Source organism: Ahaetulla prasina, chromosome 1, assembly GCF_028640845.1.
Source record: "Ahaetulla prasina isolate Xishuangbanna chromosome 1, ASM2864084v1, whole genome shotgun sequence".
Lineage (NCBI taxonomy): Eukaryota > Metazoa > Chordata > Lepidosauria > Squamata > Colubridae > Ahaetulla > Ahaetulla prasina.
Window position 1 is genome coordinate 40701065 of NC_080539.1, and position 26673 is coordinate 40727737.

Sequence of the window (26673 nt, forward strand, 5' to 3'; positions counted from 1 at the left end):
AATAGTAGCTCTTCATTCCACAGAGGACCATGTGACAGATTGCTGCTACACTGGACTAAAAAAGGCACTCCACTCCATAGAAGGCATGGCCTGTTTGGTTTCCAAAGTAATGATTCACTTAGCCACGTTGCTTAGTGATGGAAACTCTAATTGTGGTGATAAATTGAGGACTAGCTGTAATGTTTGCGGTAATAACTTAGAGCTTTCATCTTCTAAAGGAAGTCACTGATATGCCATTTGTTCAAATTAATTATCATGTCAATTGTCCCAAAGATGCTTTTTCAAGAGGCAACTAAACTTTCTAGTTTTTTTTTCTTTGAAGACATTTTGCTTCTCATCCAAGAAGCTTCTTCAGCTCTTTAAACATGACCTGGATGACTGAGAATCTCCATAGACATTTAACTATACTGTGTCAATTTTATTCTCACAGGCTACAGCCCATATAAGACTGTTGATAATACATCCTTGTATTATCAGTATAACCTTCAGGGATACAGGAGTTAATCTGCAGCAGTCCAAAATCCAATAGTGAATATGTAGCCAAATCTTCCAATTGAATATTAAATACCAAAACAATATTCAAAAGGAATTTCCTCTACATTATGTTAGGGTCCCTTGCCACAATACTTCCAGCAGGTATATGTCTACAGTTATGAGCAGTTATAACTGCATAAAATGATCTGCCAGTAGCTCCTTTTTGTGTCTGTTGCCACTGCACTAGAGATATTTTACTTGTACTAACTTTAGGAACCATCTATAAAAGTACTCGAGGGGGGTGGGCTCAGCTATCCACTGTTATTGTTATGGAGCTATAATGTGCATTGTCTCCCTTAAGTATGGTCTGGTTTGCTCACTTTCTAAATAGTTTTTAAAGATCAAATTTATTTTACCTTAGCGCAAATAGTTAACGGATGTATCTTGGAAAGCATAGAGCAATGTAGTAATCAGATCTAACCAGACTATGTGTTGTGGCTCCAGCCCCCACCCCACCCCCGGGCCTGGCCCCCTGCTAGAGAGTGACTCAGAGAGTGAGGGGGAAGGGCTGTCAGGACTCCCTTCTGCAGGGCCAGCCTCTCTGGCTCAGCTCCAGGAGCCAGAGGCAGGCCAGGTGGAAGAAATAACGAGGCCTCTGTCTCCTGTATCTCCCACCACCACCCCGCCCAGGCAATGCTCCCAGTTCCCGCTGAGGACAATCAGTCCTGGTTGGATCCTAGGTTTCATAGACAGGAGAGGTGGGAACAACAGAAGCAGGGGTGGGGAAGGCCTAGGAAGTGCTGAGTCACGGAGCCACACCCCACAGGGTATAAAAGGAGCAGGGGCTGTCTGCTACTCCGTGGCGAACCAATCAACTGCTTAGAGAGAACTTGAGCTGAAGTACTGTTTGTTCCTGGTTTCCTGGTTGACTCGCCGGCATCAAGAAAAGATAACAAAGAAACTTGGCAGACGCTCACTAGTTTGCTGCCAGAGCTGATAGCTGCCGTGGACTGAATTGCCGGCTAATTAAGTCATCGCTTGTGCCTCCCGGACTGAGGTGGGGGGGGACAGAACACTATGCCTTTTGTGGTCTAAATGGTACACTTCTTCAAGGAACTCATGAAAGGGATAGTTAAGTGCCCGTACTGGAACGAGGCCCTTTGCCACCAGTGGCACTTCCCTCCAGCTTTAACTCGAAGCCCCACACCAGGAGGCTGAAGCAGACCCCAAGTCAGAATTTCTGCCCCCCTCCGACCCACATGAAAAGACCCCAAAGGGGGAGACTCTGCAGCAACACAAACATTCATTGCATGTATCAGGCCCAGGGGCTGTAGTTTGAGCACCCCTGATTTAATGCGATATAAAAAATTCAAATAATTTTTCTGTGGACCACCAAAATTTTCTTGCAGACCACCAGTGATCCATGGACCACCAGTTGGTGACCACTGGATTAGAAGACAGTTCAGTTAAATACAGTATCTGAATGGATCTGACTTTCCAAATCAAATCAAGTAGTTGAATTTAATCAAATCTGTCTGAATTGTTTTGATAAGCAGAGCTTTTATATATGCATAGATACTTTTTAAAATTGATTTGGAAAATTGAATCCTATTGCTTTGACACTTTGAATCAAAGAACTGCATTGACTTATCAGAATCAGTATGCACTCTTCTTTTCTTCAGCATTCTATTTGTGAAATAGTTGCTTGACAGAATTGTTAAAAGTTGTGAACTAAAAGCTGGGCAAACCCTAATTTTTTTGTCAGTATATGAATTGATGTTGTTTTGCTGTTTGATTCAGTGTAAATTCTTCACTATTATTGTATATTACTAACCATTGAATTAAATGAAAATGCAGCAAGAACTTGCTAGATTTGTGGAAGAAGAAAAAGTATTCATCTCTACAGATATGTAACTTCAATCTAGCATATTGTATTTTGCTTAACTTAAAGTTTCATGATTTTATATTGACATTCTTGATTGTTCAATAATAACAATAATTTAGGAACAAGTGGTTCCTAAAATTATTTTACATTGCTAAGTTCACTGTGGTATTTAATTTTACAAGAGATACAATTATTTCTGTTATTTAATACTGTACTTATTTACATATTAATTGGAAAAGGTGGAAGGCTAGAAAAAGTTAGGAGTCCTTCTCTCTTACTGGAAGCACATACAACCCCATCCCATGAAACTGTCCTTGTGACTGATAAAAGGAACTGAAATATTTATCTACATTTGTGAAGTCATTTGATGCTCTAAATAATGTCTACATTTGATTTTGTTTAATGTAATGTGCTTTGTGAGAGTTCTACCTGACTGGTGATCCCAAATCTCCATCTAATATAGTTGATATCATGTACACTTCCATCTGATATAAAGGATGCTGTTTGTAGTATAAAACTGGAGACATATAGCATGGAACTCCCATATTCACATTTTCTCTTCATTTCTCTTGTGTAAAAGATCTGTTAAAGATTGTAAATTGAATATTGCCTTCCCTTCTTTCTTTTTTTGAAAATACTTTGTTTTCCATACTTATTTCTGCTGAGGTCATACTGTATTTGTTTTTCAGATGAGACACTTTTTGCTCTTCCTGTTGCATCTGAACCTCTGATGCATTCTTCTGCAGGCAAGTCATTTCAGCTAGCCTTTTGCATTAGAGTATGCCCAGTGTCTTTTGTATTCCCTTCCCACTAATAGCATCTTTGTGTATTTACTAAAATTTGGTTTGGATCCAAGAATGTTAAACCCAAATTTAATAAACATAACTTTGTTTTTTTTAATGACATAAAATACAAATTCAGAATGAATGTTTTTAAATTCAAAACACACTTTTTGAATTCTTGGACCCTTCTCCACAAGATGATTTAGGTACTGATAAACTGTTTTTAATATAGTTCCTGTTGTTGACATAGTTAGCATTAATTATGTAGAATTAATGATGTATTAATGTTAGTGCTGCTTGCTACTGTAATTGTAATAAGTTTTTTTCCTTTTTATCAGACATGTTATATGGACCAGTACAAGTGTAATGATTACCAATTTTTAAAACTGGAAATAGGCTACAGGCTTGTGTTTTCTTCCTTTCCCCTAGCATTAATTTCCTCTTTCCTAGGGTTTACTTTTCCAGTTGTTAGTACTTATTCTGGTTAATGCTGAACAATTTTTTCACTGAAGCTGATTAGTACTAAACATATCTAATGCTAATGCGCATAACAGAAAAAGCAGGGGAGGGAAAAAGAAATGCCTGTCTGTAGCCACTAGCCAGTCTCTGAATTATTATTGAGAGATAATATTTCTTTATTGGCAACTTTTTAAAAAAAAATAGAGGGGAGAATTAAGATAAAGGAGAACCATTACTCATATCTGTGATATTAAGCTTGTACACTTAGTACTGTTCTGAATTCTTTGAGGGGTTTATTATTTTGCATAGCTTTCACAGCTTCATTAACTTTGATTCTATTTTCTTAATCTTGCATGCTTTTTCTGTTAATCATTCTACAATAAGATTTGGGCTAGCCATTGTTTTGGAACCTATCATTAGCATTGCTTTAACTTTTGAGGTTACTTGCATTGCTGCTAACTGTCCTTTCTGTCCACGGCCACAGACAAAGGTATGGACTTGCAAGAACAACTGGGTCATGCATGCTCAGCCAGGCAAGAAGATTTTGCTGCTGCCTCTCTTGATGCTACTGCTTCTCTTCCCTCCCTCTCTACTCTTTCAGTCAATCCTTTTAAAGAGTATGCGGCTCTTGATACCTTATCAGATGAACTACCTGCAAAACATAGTTACAGTCCAATTGGAAGTGATTTGTTTAAACTTACTACCCAGACTGCACAAAACCCATTCCTTGCAGATGATGGCAATGAATTTGCAAATGTAAAACCTTCATATGCTGCGGATCATTCATTCTGCCTATTTCAGACTAAGGAACCATTGGATACTGAAAGAATTCCTGATATAGAAGAATTATCTGCAAGCCAACAGGATTTTTCTCTAGAATCACCCGTTGAATTATTTGTAGAGCAAGATAAAAAAGAGCATCTTGAAGAGGGGAAGCATGCTATCTATGATCATGGTGAAAATATAACTTTAGTCGATAATCATTATTCAAGAGATGAATATGCAGATTTAAAGCCTTTTGAACTCGCCTGGGTTAGTAATGAAAGTAATTTTAAGGATGTATCTGAGAATGAGATAGACAATAAATTAGGAAGTATTGCAGACAAATATGTCAAGGAAGCTAAGACTCTATCTGCCCCTAAAGTCATTGAAAAAGAGAATGAAAGCAGCAATGAAGATATTTCTTTCCCCGACACTCCAGAAGCCTCAAAGGAATCTTCACAGTCTTACATTACTTGTACAGAATTTGAATCATCAGAGAAAATTGAGAGCAACATGGTTACATCTCTCCCTCTAACAGAAGAAAAGGCATATGAAAATAAAACAGATGAGAAAAAGATAGCAGAAATGATGGACCAGTTTGGCAGTACCCATACTGATTTGACAAGTGGCCAAGAGCAGAAAGTTGATTCAAAGAAAGAAGAGATTTTGTTGAGGAAGGTGTCTGATACTAATGTCCCTGAAGGTCTAACTCCAGATTTGGTTCAAGAAGCTTTTGAGAGTGAACTTCATGATGTAATTAGTCCCAAGCTTGCTTATGAAACAAAGATTGATTTGGTTCAAACATCTGAGTCATCACAGGAGTCTTTGAATGTTGCTGTACAGCTCCGTCCTTCCTTTGAAGGAGGGTCTGAAACATCTCCATCCCCTATCTTACCAGATATTGTTATGGAAGCACCATTAACTGCAAACTCTGCTGTGGTTGGAGGGCCTCTTGTGCAGCTTGAAATGTCCCCATTTGAAACATTCATTGCTGCTGATGAATATGAGAATGATTATGAGAATGTAGTACAGAAATCTGAAAAGCCTCCATCTTATCAGGAAGCAACAAATGTACCAGTAATCCAGGCAAAAGAAGTCACGGTTGAAGCTGCTAAGAAACCCGACAATGAGAATAACCCACCTCTAGAAGATTTAGATACTTCATATATATCAATTGCATGTGATTTAGTTAAAGAGACTAAAGTATCTTCATCAGAGTTCACAGATTTTTCAAAAGCAGAAATCACAGAGTGTGTATCACAACCTGTGCCTGCGTACAGTGAGCATCTTGAATGGACCTCATTGCCATCTGACAAAAGCTATTCATTTAGTGGTCAACCAGAAATTAATCTTGTGCAGAAAGAAGCAGCACCTGTGAAAGGATCATTATTTGAAACAATTACCAATATTATACCAAATGGAAACCAGAAAGAAACATACAAAGAAGTACAATCTTCTCTTAGTGAACCCTACTTGGAGTCATTCCAGCCTCTACTGGAAACTTCAAAAAATGAACCAACTACTTGGTGTTTGGAAACAGAGGCTGCAGATCTAGCTAAGAAAGAAAAGACTCCACAGCAACATATGGAACAACGTGGTGGCTATACTGATGGTTTTTCTGTTTTTAAGGAACCCATAGTGAAAGAGAATATTGTGCTGTCTGCACAGTCCTCTCCAGAGGCAGATGACACATTCCCTTATCAAGTTGACAAATTGATGAGAAGTACCGAAGATATATTAAAGGAGAATGAAAGTAAAAATCCTTGTGAAACTCTTCAAGCTGAGCTGATACCACCTGCTTACCAAGAAGTAGCACAGGACTTATCTTTAAAAAACATACATAGCAAATTTGAAGAGCAGGACCTGGACAGAGAAGTACACAAAGCGGCTAAGGAGGATTTTCCCCCTGATATTACTCCTTTGCCCTCAGAGAAAAAAGTAGTCAATGTCAGAAAGGGAGCTGAGAGCCAAGATGTTTCAGTTAAAGAAAAGGAGAAATCCCTTTCTGTGTTTTCATCAAAGCTGAGTGAGCCTTCAGGTAATCTGCTTTAACTTCTTTTGCATTTCATTAACTATTTACATTTCTTCTGCATGCCACATTTCTATCATGTATGTCTTCATATTATACAACTCTTCTGCTGAGAAAACAACTATGTTCTTTGCTTGCCATTGTTCTGAATATAAATGGCCATTTTAATTTAAGTTTCATCTTGATCATAACAGAAACTAGATTCTGCAGTTTAAACTGTCTTTGTGAACGTTCCCCAGCTTGATTCTCTCTGCATGCATCCAACTTCCAGAATTTTTGAGTATAATGGCTGGGAATTCTGGTAGCTAAAATCCCAATATTCTTACAGGAAATTCAGTGATTTTTAAATATGAATTTATTGAGATGTTTCTGGGTGTTAGTGGAGTGCTCAAATGCAACTATATTTTATTATACTTACTATTGAAACTTTTGGCCTACTAACTACCACCTCATTTTGATACCAACATTTATTTAGCTCTTCCGTTTTTCAGATTATGTGGAGGAGTTCACTAGAAAAAATGTAGATGATATGTAGTAGCAATGCAAAAGGCAAGATCCATGGTTTGGAATAAGAAGGGAAAGATTTAACAACTATTGTTAATGTCTTTATAAATTTGCAGTGTGGCTTTGTCTGGCATACTTATACAGGCCTAGTTGTTTTGTTTCAGAAAAAGCACCTCACAGCTGGAAAAGCAGAAATTGGAGAAGGCTGAAGTTTAACTAAAATGAAATATTTGGGCATTTTTATAAGTAAAGGCTAAAGATGATGATTTAGTAAGAATAGGCCTTTTTTAGTCTTACTGTTCATTATGTTCAAGAACTTGCGTCTATCAGATCTTACTTTGGAAAAGGTCTTGAGAAATTTGTAAAAGAGAAATAACATGATCTTTTTAGTTTAGAGACTGTATACCTCTAAATGCATATAATGGAAGAATAGAGAATGGGAGATAAGATATTGTGTTCAGCAATTCTTGTGCCCTTCGTATAGTTTGTAGTTGAAAATTGTAGCCATTATAAATTGTACCCAATATGTGATCTGTTTCTAACAAGAGGGTAATTTAATTAACAAGAAGGGTGGTTTAGCTTCTTTCCTTTGTATTTACTAATGTGCAATTTATACTCAGACTTGAGGATTATACATTATTTAAAGTTTGAGAACTAGAACTGTTTTATTTGATATTTTCTGGCAGCCCTTCCTTTGTGTGTGTAGAATTAGGATCAGTCCATAAATTGAAGAAACAATAATCTTTTGACATTTTTAGATGTGTGTAGAATTGTTGACGAGGTTCTGCATTTTCATTTGCCTTTAATGTGTGGCAAGATCCTGTTTTTTAAATTTTTATGTAAATGCATTTTATGCAACTTTTTAAATATTAATAACAACCTTAGGAACAATGTGCTGATTTGAGATTCTATGACTCTCTAACATGTAGCCTGGATTAAAACAGTAAAAATGAAAACAAAGGAACAATAAGCCATTACGTCCATTTCATTTGCCCGAGAAAATTAAAACTTATTGTAGAAAAAAACATACCATTTCCCCACAAGGTCTCCTGTAATGGCTATCTTTTAATGGCCTTTCTAAACCAGAACAAGGTTTAATTTTAGGGGGAATGCTGTTTTCTCTGAATTGCATCACATTGGTCAATTTGCTAGCTTCCCTTCCCCCCTCCCCCCAGATGTGGCTCTGCTATCGACTACCACCAAACTTTATGTAGCTCTGTGTCCTTCAGAGGTTATGTGGAAAAAGATGCTCTTCAGTCTCTACTAGAAGGAATCCATTCTGACCTTGGGCAAGCTATTCCAAGGTAAGGGGAATGCAACCAAGAAGGCCAGGGAGTGAGAACATGTCTTTTTAGCCTGATATATTGGGCTGGAAAATTCAATCTGGAATTTAGTGTAGTTACATTTGGAGCCATAAGAATGTTATAGGATTTTACCTGCACTTTAACTTGGATGTAGAACTAATTTGTAACCAGTGTACCCCTCACAATATCAATATCACTTTGCTATAGTGGCTTCTACCAGCCATAAGTAGGCAGCTGCATTCTATACTATCTGTAGCTTTGGCAAGGGCAGCCCAAATAAAACAAATTGCAATTGTGTAATCAGAAGATGACAATGGCATGATTAGTCTAGTCGTTGTCTCCTTGATCCAAAAAGGTTGTAACTGTTGAATATGCTGAAACTAACCAATGGCTGTTGTTATACCCATCTCACCAAAAGTGACTGGGTAGCATACAGCAGATTTAGGGGGGAAAAACTCGAATTAGAATCTAGTTAGAATTAAATGATAAGAAATACGTTTTTCAGAAGATGTCTTACATTTAAAATCATAGCTGTTACTCTGTAGGCCAATTGCCTCAAAAAATTATTGAAGGTATTTTGAAGGTGTTTTGTCTATGCACTCCTGTTCAACAGGAACTTCTACCTATTTCTGTTGATGCATTGATTTTTTTTTTTGCCAGAATGTAAAATTTTCCATTGCCAAGCCCTCTGGCACATGTGCATTAGGTGAAAAGTCCTGTGAATGCACCAGAAAACATCATGCGAGTTCTCTACATTGTTCCATGATACCATTTTAATATCTGATATTCTGTTAACTGCATATCTGTGCTTTGAAAAAAAGTATTTTCAATTATCTGAGAATTTTACAATGAACAGTATCCTGAAGCTGTGTGCACGAAACTTGGGAATTAAATGGCTAATTCTTGGAAGGGAAAAATTATTTATTTATTTATTAGATTTATATAGTCATCCTTCTCAAATATATGACTCTAGGTAGCTTGTAGCATTAACATAATTTTAAAAATGTGAACAATTGCGTATCATTCATCTATAATAGCTATCATTCTAAGTTTTGGTAATGAATTTTCTTAAGATAACTAATAATCCAACTTTTGGAAAAAGAATAATACATTATCTTCAGAGCTAATTTTAGTTAAAATGCTAGCTATGTTTTTTCTATCTCAGTAAAAAGGTCAACCAGTCAGATTAATTTCAGTACCATTGTATAATTTAGATCCTTCTTAATTAATATTTTAGGAGTATCAACTAGGCTCTTACAACAAAAACATTAATATATGCAGTAAGACGATTGCTGTTGTTAAAACTTGACATGTGTTGAGCCATGGAAACCCCAATTATATGTTCAAATAAATTTTGCTTATTGATTGATTGAAACTTGATTGCCTGATTGAAACTAATTTCAATGTCTACTATAAACTGAGTATATCAGTTTTGTAGAACAATGCATTTAATGCTAGCTGGAGAATATCACTGCCCTAGTTAAAAATGGCTATTAAGATAATAATTACAGAGAATGAAGAAAGTGCTCTTACAAGAATATACAAGCGTGGCTACTAAAGCACGATATTTTGTTTAAAAATATATGTAAAAAATCAACATGATCTCACTTTTAATTAATGTTATTGCCAGCTTTCATTTGCAAGGATGAACAGCTCATTAATTACATATTAGTTGCTACAGATCATTAGATGTTTGACACTAATTTTGTTTAGAATTCTTCAGTGGGATTAAAACATTTTAGTATTTTTAGTTGAAATGCACTTAATATCTAAGTGCAAGTCAAAGCATAAAAATATAATGCAATATAGACCAAGATCAGCATAATAATAATTTAAAACAATTTATAATGCCAGTTTTGCTAGTTTACCCGTTTGCAATATATTTTATATATTATTAAAATATTTAAAGAGATTTACTTTATATAGCACTTTCATTGTATGTAATCTAACATGTTTTCTGTCTTGTTTTGACTACCATAGTTTAGTAAGGATTTAGACAAATCAGAACAGTATTTAAGGAAGATGATCAGGAGATTAAAATTTAAATGTTATGAAGAATGATTGAAGGAATTGTAACTGTTTATTCTTGAAAAGAGTAAGTTTGCAAAGAGTGATATGATAGTATTCTTCAAATTCTTAGAACTAAGGAGAAATTTCCTGACAGTTAGAACAATTAATAAGTGGAACGACTTGCCTTCAGAAGTTGTGAATGCTCCAACACTGGAAATTTTTAAGAAAATGTTGGATAACCATCTGACTGAGATGGTGTAGGGTTTCCTGCCTGGGCAGGGGGTTGGACTAGAAGGCCTCCAAGGTCCCTTCCAACTCTGATGTTATGTTATGTTAAATGTCTAGAAGGATGTTACCACCTAGAATCGTGATGGCGAACCACAGGTGGCACGCGGAGCCATATCTGCTGGCACACGAGCCATTGCCCTAACTCAGCTCCAACACGCATGCGTGTGCCGGCCAGCTGATTTTCGGCAGGCCCCACCCACGCTGCCCCTCCCCTCCCCGTAATCTCCATGTGGCCCGTTTTGGATGCCAGGTAGGTACAGGGCTCGCACAAAGGCTTTGGGAGGGCATTCCCAGCCTTTGGGGGGGGGTAGAAACTAGCCTCTAGGAAAGCTTTCCAGCCTCTAGGAAAGCTTCTAGAACCTGGGGAGGTTGAAAAACTGGCCTATCAGGCCCATCAGAAGCCTGGAAACGGGAGGCCGTTTTTGCCCTTCGGAGGCTTCAGGTAGGCCTGCTAGGCCCAAAACGGGGCACAGGGGGGTCAGGCATGTATGCACGGGGTGTGTGGGGGTCACACACGCATGCGCGGAGCACTGGGGGACATTATGGATGTGGGCACACGTGCGCACGATCCCCCTGCATTCACCCCTGCTTTTGGCACGTGGCAGCAAAAAGGGTAGCCATCTACTGACCTAGAAGTTGACAATAAGTGCCCTCCATTGTTTCAGAATGCAAAGTACAAATTAATGGATTTAAACTTAAAAGAAGGCACTGAATTTAATTGGGTTTCAGCATAGAAACTGAGCACCATGTGCTTTTGGACAATTCAGTGCAACCTTTATAAAGGCTTTTCAGGTTTGGAAATTGTTTCACATATGTGCTCCTATTCCAAATTTCTACTGGGTGATTATTAATTTGATCCATTAATTTAGCTGTGCCTTACTTTGAAACTATTTAAAAGCAGGCTACAAATTCTTAAGTAGTTCATCCAGAGTTCTGAAGTTTCAGTTACTTCAGCAAGTTACAAAAATCTAAAGTAGACAACTGATGCCACCTTCTGTTTATAAGTGAAAAGACATTTTTAAATTTTTTTCTTTACTGTTTCGTTGTTCAAAATTTATTTTTATAAAATACCCTTTATACATATATAAGTTAGTGCTACTAATTAACTACAGATCCACTAGAAGACTGAATATATATTTATATTCATGCAAGAATATAACAAGAATCTTAACAAGAAAGAAGTTCTAATAAGTAAGGCTAGACCTGATGAAGCATTGTTAAGATTTATGAGCAGTTGGCCTTTCTCTTGGCCTTTTTCTGCTTTGTTGATTCACTGTACTATATAACGCATACACTCTACTCTTCTGAAGTAAAAGAAAGAATACTAAAATAATTGTGCAGTGAGGTTTTGAGTGTTAGAAATATGTTGCCTTAATATTCCATTTGTCAGCATGTACACATCTGAGTTTAAATGTTCATCCTCAATATGGATCATATTTTTAAAAAAATCTGTTAATACATATATTCTCGTTCATGTATTTTCCCCAGATTCCAAACATTCTCAGGAAAGCTCTATGTATTACAGCATCAGTGTTTCCCTTTCCCACATACAATTGGATTTTTATACTATCAACAAGTAAATGGTTACCAGGGTAAGCAGATTGAACTGAGGAATCAGTAGCCTAGTTACAGATTGTACTGCGTCAGTCTGCTTCACACCCAGAAGACAGTCAGGTGATTTAAGTCCTGCAGCAGTTGTGCAGCAAACGAGAGACTGCAGACCTCTGCTGGAGGAAGCTTGACGTTTCATGTCTCAGTGTTTTATTTCTCCAACTGCAGCCTTTTCATTGAGATGCATAATTGATAAACCGAGTTGAAAGGGCAGATCCACTGAAGAGAGATGGACAGTCAGCTGAACAGTTGGAAGGATAAGGGTATTTGCAGTTTTACTTTTCAGTCATTATGGTGCTACGGGGTTGACTTCTATACAAAAAGCTTATAGTATGCATGGTGTAGGGGTAAATTTGTAGCATATGCGATGGCAAATTTAGGTGGAAGAAAAATCATTTAAGAAACTAATGCTAAATATGGGGGAGAGATTATTTTTCTGACTCTGCAAATGTTGCAGTTGATTAAGCCTTGTCATCTGACAGCATTGAACAGCTTGTCTTTGGTATGCCCTGGCTGAGCAAATGTCAGGGCCAGCTTCAGTTTAGTTGATATGCTAGCTCTGAAAGAAAATGGCTTGGGCTGCTTTCTTTCTTTCTTTCTTTTTTTTGTCTGTTAAATTGTGTTGTTTAATGTAATACTTGTCTCGTGGGTTTTTATTTTTTCCGTACAGCATAATCTTCTCCAATTTTTAAAAAAAGAAAACAAGTAAAACCAATGAAGAGCTGTTCCTTCCCTAGTTTTCACTCCCTCTCTGTTTCCTAGCTCTCCTGGCTATTTTTAGATGCTAATGTTATTTGAGGTCTCCTTGATTTCCAAAATGATCTAGTTTACTATTTAATGCTTCAGATCCCTTAGCAATCTGGTATAAAGAAGTAACTCCAGGTAAATCACTGAACTTTGTCCCTTCAATCTCTGTTTTTTGTAAAGATCTGTCTTGTGAAAATGTTAATTTTAAGTCTGGACCTCAAATTTTAGCTTCAGTTCAAATAGCCAGACAAAATCTCACTTTTAAAGGAGATTTTGTTTTTGTTTTAAGGAGAACTTTCTGGGATGGTTTGGGTGTGTGGATAATGGGGAATCCTAGTCAAGATGGTATGGAGTCTAAAGTCCATAGCTATGGTTTCAGAAATATACAAAGCTTGCATAAGCACATTGCTTTTTTATTTGCTTTAGTCATATTTTTTTCTGCTGTTTTTCTGATGTTTTTAGTTCATCAAATTGGACATGATCTCAAACATAGTAAAACAAATTTTATCTGTTCTGTTAATACTTTTTCTAAAATGTGGCAAGTTTGCAAGTAATACTTTAGATACTTATTTAGTGTGGTGAACAGCACTGAAATGTGAAATATATATAATCCTAAATGTTGTAAAGGATTACTTTACTGATGAATTATATTGCAGACTTTTTCTACTAAAATGAAATGTTACATATTTTTATTATATTGCCACATAGTTCTATCTATCATCTATGTGAAGATTGTGCAAATTTTACTGTCAGAAATGTTGAAAGCAAGATTAGAATCAGTGAAGTGCCCTGATCCAATAAAGTGGTTGCCAGGGAATTATTGTACACAATTTGATGTATTACTTCAGTTATGATGCTTCCATGCACGTTTCTGGTTTCAGGTGAAATTAATTAAATCATTTAAGTTGCTGGACATTTACACCTGGACATAGTGTAAATCAGTCTGAACCAAAATAGAAGTGTCTATTTTATACTTCTTTAAACTAGATATTGCTACTGTCTTTGTGGCTACCATTTTGTGTAAAAATCCATCAAAGGTTTTAAATATTTATTAGAGGGCTTGAACAAAGATGACTAGAATTAGTTTTGGCCATTAACCAGCTTCAGGACATATTTGCATATACTAGGAAAAAAAGTTAAAAAGTCCTAATATGATTAATGCATTATAAGACAATAAAGGCTACCCTACTTTTCCACAATTTTATTTTCAAAAAAACCTCCAGGCGTTGAACAACCTTTACTCATTAACTATATGCACAAGTTGATCAGTTAAATACCTTTTAAGAACTTTTTTTTTCTACCACCAGAAAGTGCTGATCTAAAAACTGCTAATGTGTGTACTCTGATGATACTAAAACTGCTGCATAAAGGAAATATATGCTATATAGTGTAGGAACATCTTTCATACGGTTGAAATGGCAAATATATTGTTAGGCATGCCTCCAAGTTAAAATGCAGTTTTTAAAAAACTGGCAGTAGGCCTTATTTCTTGGTTGTGTTTTGTTTGATTTACATTTAGATTTTAATAAAGGAAGGTACTTACAGAAATAGTTAAGAATATTAGGTAGCTAGGGTCTTCTTTTCTATGTCAAAAAATGAACCATACATGTGTGCTCAGGGGATTTACCCATAGTTAGAGATTCTGACCCTGCATTAAACTCTGCTTGATCTTTGCCTAAAAGGCTGGGAAAGGATTCATCTAGACCAGAATGGTATAATGTTTTATAAGGATCATAAATGGGTAAGATCAAGAGAAAGAGATGCATAGCACCAATTTACTTAAAATTTGAATCAAGGAGTAATGTTCATTTGTGTCTTTTATTGTATTCCAAAGCTTCAGTTTGATAACAAGTTTTGGAGAAGTTCTGTTAACTAATTATCTGACTTAGCCTGAGCCAGTTGTTTATAGCTGTATTTATGAGTCAGAGCTAGATGATAGCCTAGCGTGCAAGGTCAGTTTGCAGCTTAGTGTTGTAAAACTTTGAACTGTATTGCTTACTTTGAAACTTCTACATAAAACTTTTGCAATATGTAATGGCGTGCTAGGAGCATTTTCCCCAGGACCTATTAAATACAACTCTAATAAAAAGAGATATTTGAAAGACATAATTAGTAGAAAATAGTGCTTGTTGTTGAACTAAGGTAGTTACTAATACCAAATTTTTACTAGCTTGGGTAGTGTCTTAATATTTGTAAAACGCTGTAAGAATAGTACATTAATTGATATTATAATATTGTATCATGTTGCTTTGCTGCTTATTCTTAATCTAGAACTTTGTTCAATATATTGAATTTGTTCTGGCTTTCGGTTTATGCAGGCAACAGAAAATATACTTCCAGATGCTTAAATGTGATTCACTAACTTTGCTAAAGAAAGTTTCTACTGTCTCTCAATTTTGTCTGTTTTTAAATTTAATCTTAATAATGATTAACATTGTATATGACACAAAAGTTAGTTTTCTGTGACTCAGTTTTCTGTATTGAGTTTCTAGACATATTATATTTAAATAATCATACTTACAAACATCTAGCTATTGCTCAAGCAGATAAGGCAGATTGTTGTCAATTTACCATCATAATTGGGATCGGAATTTTGATCATAAATTATTGTCGAGGTATCATGTAGTCAGACTATGTCCTTGCAAAATTCTTTGTTGATTTGAAATGGCTGCTGCTGCTGCCTTATGTGCTGTGAGGCTAATGCTTTCTGTTTTAGCCAGCCAGTTATTGTATACAAGATTGTATTAATTCTATATATCCGCAATGAAGTTTGCTGTTCAGTTATGTTCTAGAGTAGTGAAGCACTACTAGAGCATGTAATTCTCTAAAGCCTTGAAGATGGCAATCAGAGGATCTTCAAAAATTTCCACCAATTTTGATTGTGACAGAAGAATATATGCATTAATAGTATTGTCTACCAAAATTAAAATTAAATCTGATTTAATCTTTGTCCTGATCCTGTCCAGTTTTTGAAGTTTGCCCTTTTGGATGCATTTGAAAGACCAAGTGAGGCCCTGAGACTAAGAAAAAAAATGTGTATTTCATTTGGAATGCATATAGCTTTAACCTCCTGACTGTGTGCAGTAGATAACTAATATTGACTGATCTTAAAAAGCCAAATTGGTTTGGATCTGGTTAACACTTTGAGGAGTACCCTTTAAAAATATGGCTATAAATTTTACAGGAAAATAAAAATTAAAAAGAGGCATTGACAAAATACTGCAGTACATTTTCAAGGAAACAACATGAAGGTGTCTTCAAAGTCACTAGGAGTTGAGGGTGACTCTATCTTCTTTCCTCCAACCCAAGAGAATCAAATTTGGTAAAAGGAGAAATCAGCAAAAGAAAGATTAAAAATGGACTAGATCTAGCAGGGGACTGCAGAGGGGGAAAACATACCAGTTAAAATTCTTCTAATACATCACTATGAGAGAGAGAGTTGGACAGTATCTAAATATGTTGCCAGCTTCTCCATTCTAAGCCCCTTGTTTCTCCCCAGTCAAGTGACCCAGCGTGAAGTTATTGAGGGGTTTGAATTCCTGCAGGCATCTTACACTTGCTTTCGTGAAGTGAAAGAGAGATGAAATTGTGAAATGCTAATTTCCCTTCATTCCTCTCCCCTCCCCAACTACAATCAGTTAGAAAGAAGGGACTCAAAAATATAGGATACAGGTAGGGGGAGTTCCAATATCCTGCTGCTCAATTCTGCTTTTCGAAGTAAATTTTCTGCCTCACCTACATGATTGGAAAATTCAAGTTATGAATCTGATTCTGATACTTAAAGTTTGGTTCTCAGAAGTATTGGATAAATGGATTGGGCAGGATTTCCAGAGGGATTTCATTGTATTACGCTATCTTCTGATCTCTTCTTGTTTATAGTGAATGAATATAGGAAATCATTAATTTGATGCAACTCTGTTTAAGAGACGAGATGCAAACAGATAAAAATTTGAGTCAACCTTGAGCCTGTGAGAATTGAACTGCCAGCAGTTAGAAGTCAGCAGAATTGACCTGCAATCCTGCATTCTAACCACTGTGCCATAGTGACTCAAAATCTCATGTGGCTTTAATGGCAGCTTTAACAAATTCTACTTTCTTACTATTATTCTGTTAAATTGAAGATTTAAAATATTCTGTATTATCTAGTTCCAAAATTGGATTTATTCATGATGGGAAATTAAGAATTTTTATTAATGGATAGAAGAGTGACATTAATGATTTTTCTATTAGTAAAAAGGTGCAGCAATTATGTTATGGCAGAGATTTGCATGATTCTTTGCAATAATATTTTGTATTGTTTATATTATAGTAATGAATTCATTGGTAACTATTGATACGTGTAAAATGTAAGATGCATTTTTTCTTTCTTAGTTGGTATCTTTAGCTTTCATTTTTAACATTTTTAATTTTCTTGCAAGATGGAAGATAGTTAAAAAGATTTTTTAAAAGTCAAGTAAAAATAAGTAAAATATTAGCACTTGTCATGGCATTAAATGAAATCTCTGTTTCTCCAAGGAGCTGGATTCTTTTCCATTCCTACTTTCCAATTAAATCCATTCAGTGCTCTTGTGACATAGATGAAAGTTGGTCTAATAGTTAAGGCACCAGTCTAGAAATCTGGACACTGTGGTTTTAATACTGCTGTAGGCAAGAAAGCCAGTTGGGTGACTTTGGGCCAGTGTCACACTTGGGTCAACCCACCTCATAGATTTGCTGTTGTTGAAAAAATAGGGGGAGGAAGGAGTACTAGGTGTGTTCACCACTTCAAATTATTTATAAAAATAATAAAGTGGGATATAAATAAATAAAAAAATAAATATAGGGGCTGGCTGGCTGGCTTATGTCATCAACTGGCAGAGCAGAGCAAAAGCAGAAGCAGAACCTTGCTTCCAGTATTTCTGAGGTTTTATTTATCCCATATTGATTAATCTTTATAAATGAAGGGTTACCTGATTTTATATAAATAAATATAGGGGCTGGCTGGCTGGCTTATGTCATCATATTTTATATAAATAAAATAAATAAATAAATAAATAAGAACTTTTCACCACAACAATCTCAGCATTCTGTAGTAGCAGTCCCCAACCATTTTGGCTATATGGACCAGTGGTAGGCGGCTAGGGAGGAAGTTAATGAGTTTGCATGCTCAACCTAGTCCTGCGTATGCACAAATGAACAGGGTGGATAAAAATTGATTAAAAAAGAAAACAAACCAGATTTTTAAATTTTTAAATAGGATTTTTTTAATTTTTATTAAATTTATTTTGATAAAATTCTTTTGGAGTAAAAATCTATCTAAAGATAGTTTTCTATTTAAGATACATTAATAATTTAATTTATTCAGCATGAAATGGAACTTAGTTATGTAGCATGAGGCTGTATATTCTGCAATATTTACATTTTTGGTAAACTCATTCAATAAATCCAAGCTTTGTAAGCTACCATGTTTTTCGGAGTACAAGACACACTTTTTCGCCCCTTAAAAGTGGTTGAAAATTTTGGTCCGTCTTATACAGCGAATGTTGCAGTGGGGGGAGGGAGGGGGGTTAGTGTGGCACTAATCAGCTGTTCTAGAATGGGCCACAGTTGGTGATGAATGGTCCATGCCGTACGGGTCTGGATGGGGAGAAACAGACTCAAGCTCAATCCCTCCAAGACGGAGTGGCTGTGGATGCCGGCACCCCGGTTCAGTCAGCTGCAGCCGCAGCTGGCTGTGGGGGGCGAATTATTGGCCCCAACGGAGAGGGTGCGCAACTTGGGTGTCCTCTTGGATGGGCGGCTGTCGTTTGACGATCATTTGGCGGCCGTCTCCAAGAGGGCCTTCCACCAAGTACGCTTGGTGCGCCAGTTGTGCCCCTTCCTTGACCGGGATGCCTTATGCACGGTCACTCATGCCCTTGTCACTTCCGGCTTGGATTATTGCAATGCTCTCTACATGGGGCTGCCCTTGAAGTGCACCCGGAGGCTGCAGTTAGTCCAGAATGCAGCTGCGCGGGTAATAGTGGGAGCAACTCGTTGCTCCCATGTAACACCAATCCTGCGCAGTCTGCACTGGCTTCCTGTGGTTTTCCGGGTGCGCTTTAAGATTTTGGTTACCACCTTTAAAGCGCTCCATGGCTTAGGACCCGGGTACTTACGGGACCGCCTGCTGTTACCTTTTGCCTCCCACCGACCCGTACGCTCTCACAGAGAGGGCCTTCTCAGGGTGCCGTCCGCCAAACAATGTCGGCTGGCGGCCCCCAGGGGTAGGGCCTTCTCTGTGGGAGCTCCTACGCTCTGGAACGAGCTTCCCCCTGGGTTACGTCAAGTGCCTGATCTTCGGACCTTTCGCCGTGAGCTGAAAACACACCTATTTATTCAAGCGGGACTGGCTTAAAATTTTAGTGGGGTTATTTATATTTTAATGTTTTAAATGGTTTTAAATTCGGCCACCTTATAATATGCTTGTTTTAATTTCTTTTAATGTTTATAATGTGATTTTTTACATGGCTGTACACCGCCCTGAGTCCTTCGGGAGAAGGGCGGTATAAAAATTGAATAAAATAAAATAAATAAATAAATAAAATGGCAAATGGGCCGCGGTGGCGAATGGGCTGCAGCAAAGGCAAATAGGCCAGATGAATACTAAATGGATGCTGAGAGGCAGAGGCAGATTTTTTTTCTTGTTTTCCTCCCCCAAAAAGGTAAGTACATCTTGTAGTCCGAAGCATCTTGTACTCTGAAAAATACAGTAAATAGGAAATCTTCATTTTGTTTGCAAATAATAATATTAAAGATTCTAACTACCAGCAACACACTGTAAGCCGCCCTGAGTCTTCGGAGAAGGGCGGGATATAAATGTAAATAAATAAAAAAAAAGAGTCCTTACATTTAAAGAGCATCTGTCATTTCAGATCCATCATGGCGGCTCCTGTTAGCGGGCATCCACTCACCTGCTGCCTGCCCCATCCCTCACTTTGTTGTGTCACTGCCGCATCACCAACCATCTCATTAAAGTGAATGGGACTGTTGATTAGTCAACAGCGGGTCAGAGGAGGAGCCACTGTGGGACAGAAATGACACTTGCTTTTTAAAAATTGTGATTTAAATCTATTTGATTTATATCCAGCTTTTTTACTAGTGATTTAAATCCACCCTGCAAATGAAGCTTTGCACACTTGCCCGGCACTTACGCAGCCCAGTTCCAAAGGTGGTCCTGGAGGTTGGGGAACCCCTTTCTATAGGAAAGTAGGTGGTTGCAACATAGGGATCATTCAATTTATAGGAGCCCTTTGTGATGGCGTGAAATAGTATAGTCTCACATATGATTGCCAGCTTCAGTGAAAAAAAGAATTTACTTAGCACTGCAAATCCATAAAAAGTCAGATTATTCTGTTTGCTTAAATAGGAAGACAGATCCAAATCTTACTTCATTTATTTACATGATATAAAATATTGAAAGATTTATAACTCCAAATTCTCCATATTTTCTAAAAAGTTGGGAAAAAAGTAGGCTAACAAACTTAGAAATTTATCTGAATAGAATATTTTATTTGTAGTTAACAAAGTTTACATAATATAGTGTTTATTAAGTGAATCATTGTTTATTGAGGGATTCACAGCCTAACACGTGCCTAGTAAATATAGAAATAATTCAGAAACAACTCTTAAACACAATCTTCTCAATTGGAGGCAATAATAAAAATACAGGCTTTTCTGTATCAGCTCTTCCCAACCTGGATTTTCATATGCATGAATTACAATTCACATTCTCTCCAGCTAGCATGTATAGTTCTGGCTCTTGTATAGGGAGCATTGTATGATTCTTTTTTGAAATGGAATACAGAGTTTCTGCTTTGCTTGTTTCTAAAATGGCATCAGCCATTGGACAATAATTTAACATATTTTCTAGTAGTCTGAAGTTTCCTCACTGTTGGTGTGAGGCAGATGCATATATTGGAAGACCTTTGTGTGTCCTAGCAGGAAGTAGAAAGATTTGGTAATCTACTGTAGAAGCACAGGCAACAGCCCTAAAATGGATGCCAGGAGTGGTGAGCATGTGGGGTTCTGGCTTGTGTGAAATGAACTTTTGAGTGTTAAGGGATTTCATAGAGGTATAAGTGTATATTAAGACAGGGGGGAAATGGAATAGATAATAGCATTGCAGTTGCAAGTGTTGTCAGTTTTTAAAAGTTTTGAATAAAGAGATTAATGTTTTGCCAAGACACTTTGAAAAGTGAAGAAAAAAGCTAAATAGACGAGCAATGCATGTGAAGCAGGATTGTAGCAGTGCTATTTTTAAATATACCACATGACTGTTCTTGCTTATCAACTGTATCTAGCTATCTTTATTTCAGAGAAAGCCTGATTGTTTATCTCCTGAAGGAATTAAATTCTTGTTGTTTTGCATTTTTTATTTTAAAAAATTCCCTCTGAGTCAATAAAAATCTAATAATCTAAACAGGTCTTATATTTCAGAGGTACATTTAGCTTCCATTTTAAAATGAAAGATGATGCTTTTTTCTGCAATGTAGCTTAAGGATACATTATTTTAATTATATTTCATCATGATTTGAAAATAGCTTTCCTGTAAATTTTAGTATTGAGTATAAAGTAGAAAAATCATACAGACACTCAATGTGTGCATGCATATATACCGCCTGAAATGTAATTTTATTTTTTCAATAATGTGTGCACCATGCATGCTGAAATTGGTCCTTTAGGGCTGTTTTTTTTATAAAGAAATAAAATAAATGATTATGAAGTTAAACAGCAAAAATAGAAGAGCTAGAATACTCAGCAAGATAAGCAATTGTCAATACGTCTATGTTTTAGGAAAGAGACCAAAATTTAATTGACATTATTGAATTTAATATATTTTGCATACTGTGGTCTATATGTAACGTTTCCAGCATTTATTATCAAATACAACCTTCATTGTGAGATTGCCTTGATCAAAGGATATTAATGAGAAAAAAGAAACAGCCTTGTTATCGTCAGCAGCATTTTTGTAGTTCCACATTTTCTGGGAATACTGCAATGTTGCTAGTGCCTTTCTCAAATCATGGAGAAGCAGGTTAATGTTATTTTAGAATTTAAGAATTCTTTTCCTAAATAAAGGCCTCCAGATGCTAGTGAGCACAATTTTGCAAACAAGATGTAGTTGCTCACAAAGCTGATGGCCCAGAGAGGTGCTTACTCATTCAGAAATTGGAAGTCATTATTTATTTGATTGATTGTATCCTACTTTTATTACTTTCTACAAGTAACTCCAAGACACCTTCCTCCTCCCATTTTTCCCGCAACAAGCCTATTAGGTGGATTGGACTAAGAGAGAGTGACTGACCTATATGTCACTCAGCTGGGTTTCATTGCTAAAGCAGGATTAGAATAGTCTCCTGCTTTCTAGCCTGTTGCCTTCATCATTAAACCAAACTGGCTCTTTGTAGTTTGTTTACCAGAATTCTGTCTCTGTATCCTGTCTGCAGCATGCTCTTTTTTTTTCTGGGCAGATTAGGTATGCTTCACATCATTTTCATTTTCTAAGAAAGTTTATGGAGTCCATTTGGTGGGAGCAAGTACATTCTGGGAAGTCAAAGTGATGACAGAGGCTAGTGATTTAAATATGCCAATTCCCATTGCATGTTATGTGCAAGATAAAGTGAGGCAGGTTTCCGTGGATGCTATTTTAGACTTCAATTTTTAAAAAGTTAGTTAAGCATTTGTATTCCTGATAGATAGCAAATATGATGTTTGATTATTCTCTTTTATCTCAGCAAGGTATGAAAGAAACAAAGCAAATGGCTTCACATTTCTCAGATTATCATTTTCTGGTTATCATACTTGGAAAATATTGTACAAATTTTAATGCATGAATAAAGTGTGGGTGGGTGTATGCATGTATATTTGTTATTGTTACATTTCAATTAATAACACATTCAAGTTTCATTGCTATGCTGTAATATTAGAGACTGCATTCTAATCTCCTGTCCTTTAACTTTCTCTTAGTGGTTGACCTCCTATACTGGCGAGACATTAAGAAGACTGGTGTGGTGTTTGGAGCCAGCCTGTTCCTGCTTCTTTCTTTAACAGTGTTCAGTATCGTGAGTGTGATAGCTTATATTGGCTTGGCCCTCCTGTCAGTGACCATCAGTTTTAGAATATACAAAGGAGTTATCCAAGCAGTCCAGAAGTCCGAGGAAGGCCATCCATTTAGGTAAATATTTGTGCTTTTCCCTATTTATAGTTAGTTATATGTGCTGTAGAATGGAAGCTAAATAGTCTTTGGATATTTTTTTTAATAATACAAAGTTGGAAAAGTAGACTGCTTGCTTTGAACTCTGGACTATGTCCAATATTATGTAACTGGATTTCCATTCAACTGGTGAGTTTTTAGCCAGAAAACTAGAGAAAGTGGCCTTAGATCTCCCTGTGGTGTTCATATGTACCGTATTATGGTCTGGTTCATACAATATGCGAGAAGACATTGGCTAGTTTCTCAAGATGTATGAATCATATATTGTCTAAATACATTTTACCCTAATGTAGCATATTATGTGAACACAGCCTCATGTCATAGTCAAATGTTGTCAGTATCACCTCTGCAATCAGATTTAAATTAATTTAAAGGACATGTTGAGATATGAAACATTGTACCAAGTTTGGGTCAGTCTTTATGGTATACAAACATAAGTGGGAGGGCATTATTTTGGTAGGGCTTTCAGCCACCCTATTTCCTATCATTGCGTAGTAAAAAAAATGAAAATTGTCCAAGTTTATTTTGAAACTGATTTGTTCAGTAAAGTAAGCAAGATTGCATAAGAGATAAGTAAATGGGTACATGCAATCTGGTTGCCAATGATAATTTTTTGGAAGGAAGGAAGAAATAAATAAATAAATAAATATTAGCAACTTCCAGAAAAATGCTGAAAATATCTCCACAAAGGCATAGCCAATGACTCTGGCAGACCAAACAACAGTGAGTTCAAAACCTGACCAAAAAAGAACTGTGTGGGAACCAAAATTATTTTGGCTATCTTGGCTTATAACAAAGATAAGCAACTTTGTGATTTTAGAAACTGGACACTAGAGAGGACTGAAGATTCTAAGTAGGAGGGGGGAAAAAGTAAGCCTACATTTGTGTCAGTTAATACTGAAACTTATAAAACATAAATTGTCATAACATTGGAAATACTAAAGGAGATCCTTGTGGAATAGAGCCAGAAATTAGTAGTTATAATATCAACATTGTCAGTAATGATGTCTGATTCTATGGGTAGGTTATGTCCCAAAGATATTAATGAGGAAACCACAGAAGTAGAGCAAATTTTATACGACAAGATCTAATGTGGAAGTACAGATGACGGGCCAAAATTATGATTTGTAAAAGAACGCTTATTGGATATAGAAAAGAAATTGGTTGAAGTTTTAAAAATTAAAGAGGAAATACAAATGACAAAACAGTGAACTGGAAAATGTTTTTCTTATTGGATCTACATTAAACAGAATTTTTTTCTATTTAAATCCTTGGAGACTTCGGAGTGATGGGATATAGAAGAATTGAAGGGAGATCAAATCCTATGACAGTAGTTGATTGAATTAAAAATTAAGACTGATGAAAGTAAAAGGAAAAAATGTATAATTGCTTTATTTGACCAAATAAGACTACCTCCCCTCCTCCTCCCTCCAAAAAAAAAGTTCTGGCAACTCTTTATGGACTTTCCAAAGATGCTTTTTCAAGAGGCAACTGGACTTTCTGGTTTTTCTTTGAAGATGTTTCATTTCTCATCCAAGAAGTTTCAGAAGCTTCTTGGATGAGAAGCAAAACGTCTTCAAAGAAAAACCAGAAAGTCCAATTGCCTCTTGAAAAAGCTGTTTTGGGGCAACCATGACGTGGATAACTGAGAATTCCCTTAGACATCTTTATGGGCTTTTTGCTGACACCAGATTGAAAAGTTGATGTTTTATGACTCTGCTTATAAATAAGGGATAGGAAGAGATATCTTTACCAACTTTAACATTGTTCTTACAAAAATGGATAATAAAAATGGTGGAGGTTTTTTTGCATGGAGTTGGGGCATCATTGTTATTTAAAAGTGCTGGAAAATGGTTTTGACTTAAAAACTATCACAGCAGCAGAGAACTTTGAAGACTACATAAAGTTAAAGGTCGGTTTATTAAAATTTGTTAGCTATATTAACATGGTTTTTACTAACTGATAACTTGTGTGTATAAACATGCTAAGTACAAATGTGTGCATACTTTTTAAAAAGTTCTTTTTTAGCTTTAATGCTATATTTTTAATTTTTTGTTTTGATTAAGATTATTTCAATTGTTAAGTTTTCCATTAATGTGTAAAAAAATTCTTCCCCTTTGTCAGCCATTGTTAAATGGTCAGGCTTACTTTCATTCATATGTCAGTTATTGGAAATAAACACTAAGATTTTAAATATTGCAGTTTAATTGTTTTGAATGCTTTATTAGGGGCATGCTCTAAAGGCTTGTCCATCTGAGCAATTCTTTGACAAATGTAACCTTTTCTTCATTCTCATTGTACTCTAATTGATAATTTGGAGAGCTTAAAAACTCTTGTTTTTAATTATATTGAAATTAACATATTTCCTCTTCCAGTGCTTACTTGAATAGAGATGTCGCTGTGTCTGAGGAGCTTGTTCAAAAATACAGCCATGTTGTGCTTGGTCATCTCAACAGCACAATTAAGGAACTCAGGCGCCTCTTCCTAGTGGATGATTTGGTGGATTCTCTAAAGGTAAAAGATTTCATTTCGCCTCTTAGCTTAAGAATTGTATAAGATGGAGAAACAGATTGGCTTGAGGAGCCATCTGACAGTAAGTATAATAACTAATCTGACTAGCCCTGAAAAAAGTATCGCCCAGTTATGCTCAAGACAATCTAAAATGTGAAACTGGCTCTGTGGCAAACTAAGCAAGTAGTTCCGCTGTTTATGGCTTTTCCCAACTTGTTCTATATGGAATTAAAAGAAAAAGAAACAAAAGATGTGAGCTTTGCATCAAATATATTTAAATCTGGACCTTTACGGACCTGGCTATTTCAAAATATACTGGGAGGTAAACTAGATGTCAACTCTGAATCGAACTTGGCTGAAGCCAACTTTTGCTGCTTCGTAGTTGCCACACACTCTAAAGGGGGGGCGGGGAGTAGATAGACTATCTTCAGATACAACAACCTTGGTTTCATGGGAACCAAGGTCATCCCAACAGGTGGCAGTTGAAGGAGGAGAGGAATCCGAGGAGCTCCTGACTGTTTTAATTGGACAATCTGACTTGGGACAATTGGGGAGGGAAATGGTTACATTTTTAATTTTGCTATTAGCGCAGGAAACTTCAGAATTAGTTTTCATTAGCTGTGCTGATATGATGTGTCTAATAAACATGTTCTCTGAGGAGCGTTCTGTTGTGGTCCATCAGCAACTCGCGGAGCTGGCAGCAGAGTCAGACAGTGAGGAGGCTGGGGAGGACAATGGGTCAGTTCTGGAGTCAGGGGAAGGCCTGGACGAGGGCTCGGGTGTCGGTAGTAGAGATAGAGATAGGGCCAGGGCCATCTGGGAGCGATGCACAGACTCTGGAGCCTCCAGAGGCGGACAGCAGAGAGGCAGAGGAACAGGAGGCTGTTCCTAGTGCACGCATGTGAAAAGCTGCCAGAAGGCAAGAGCAGCTAAAGCAAAAAGGATGGAAGTAAGGCCAGGAGATTATTGGCCCCTCCCATAAGGCTTAAAAGAGCAGCAATGGCTCTTGGGTTCTTTGTAGGAAAGCAACATTGCTACAATTGTTTCTTGTCTCCTGTTTCTGAACTTCATGG

General features: G+C 36.6%; 1 protein-coding gene across 4 annotated transcripts in view; it reads left to right on the plus strand.

Annotated features, from left to right (window-relative positions):
* RTN4 (reticulon 4) overlaps nucleotides 1-26673 on the plus strand; it is a 50237-nt gene that overhangs the window by 18197 nt on the left and 5367 nt on the right. Inside the window, exons 2-4 of one of the 4 annotated variants that reach the window (XM_058164937.1) lie at nucleotides 3049-3105; nucleotides 22843-23050; nucleotides 25465-25603. In XM_058164937.1, the coding sequence (XP_058020920.1) occupies nucleotides 3049-3105; nucleotides 22843-23050; nucleotides 25465-25603 (404 nt within the window). Of the gene's footprint in view, nucleotides 1-3048; nucleotides 3106-4084; nucleotides 6401-12211; nucleotides 12372-22842; nucleotides 23051-25464; nucleotides 25604-26673 lie in introns of those variants that run through there. The other 3 variants (XM_058164934.1, XM_058164939.1, XM_058164938.1) reach the window with 3 other exon arrangements.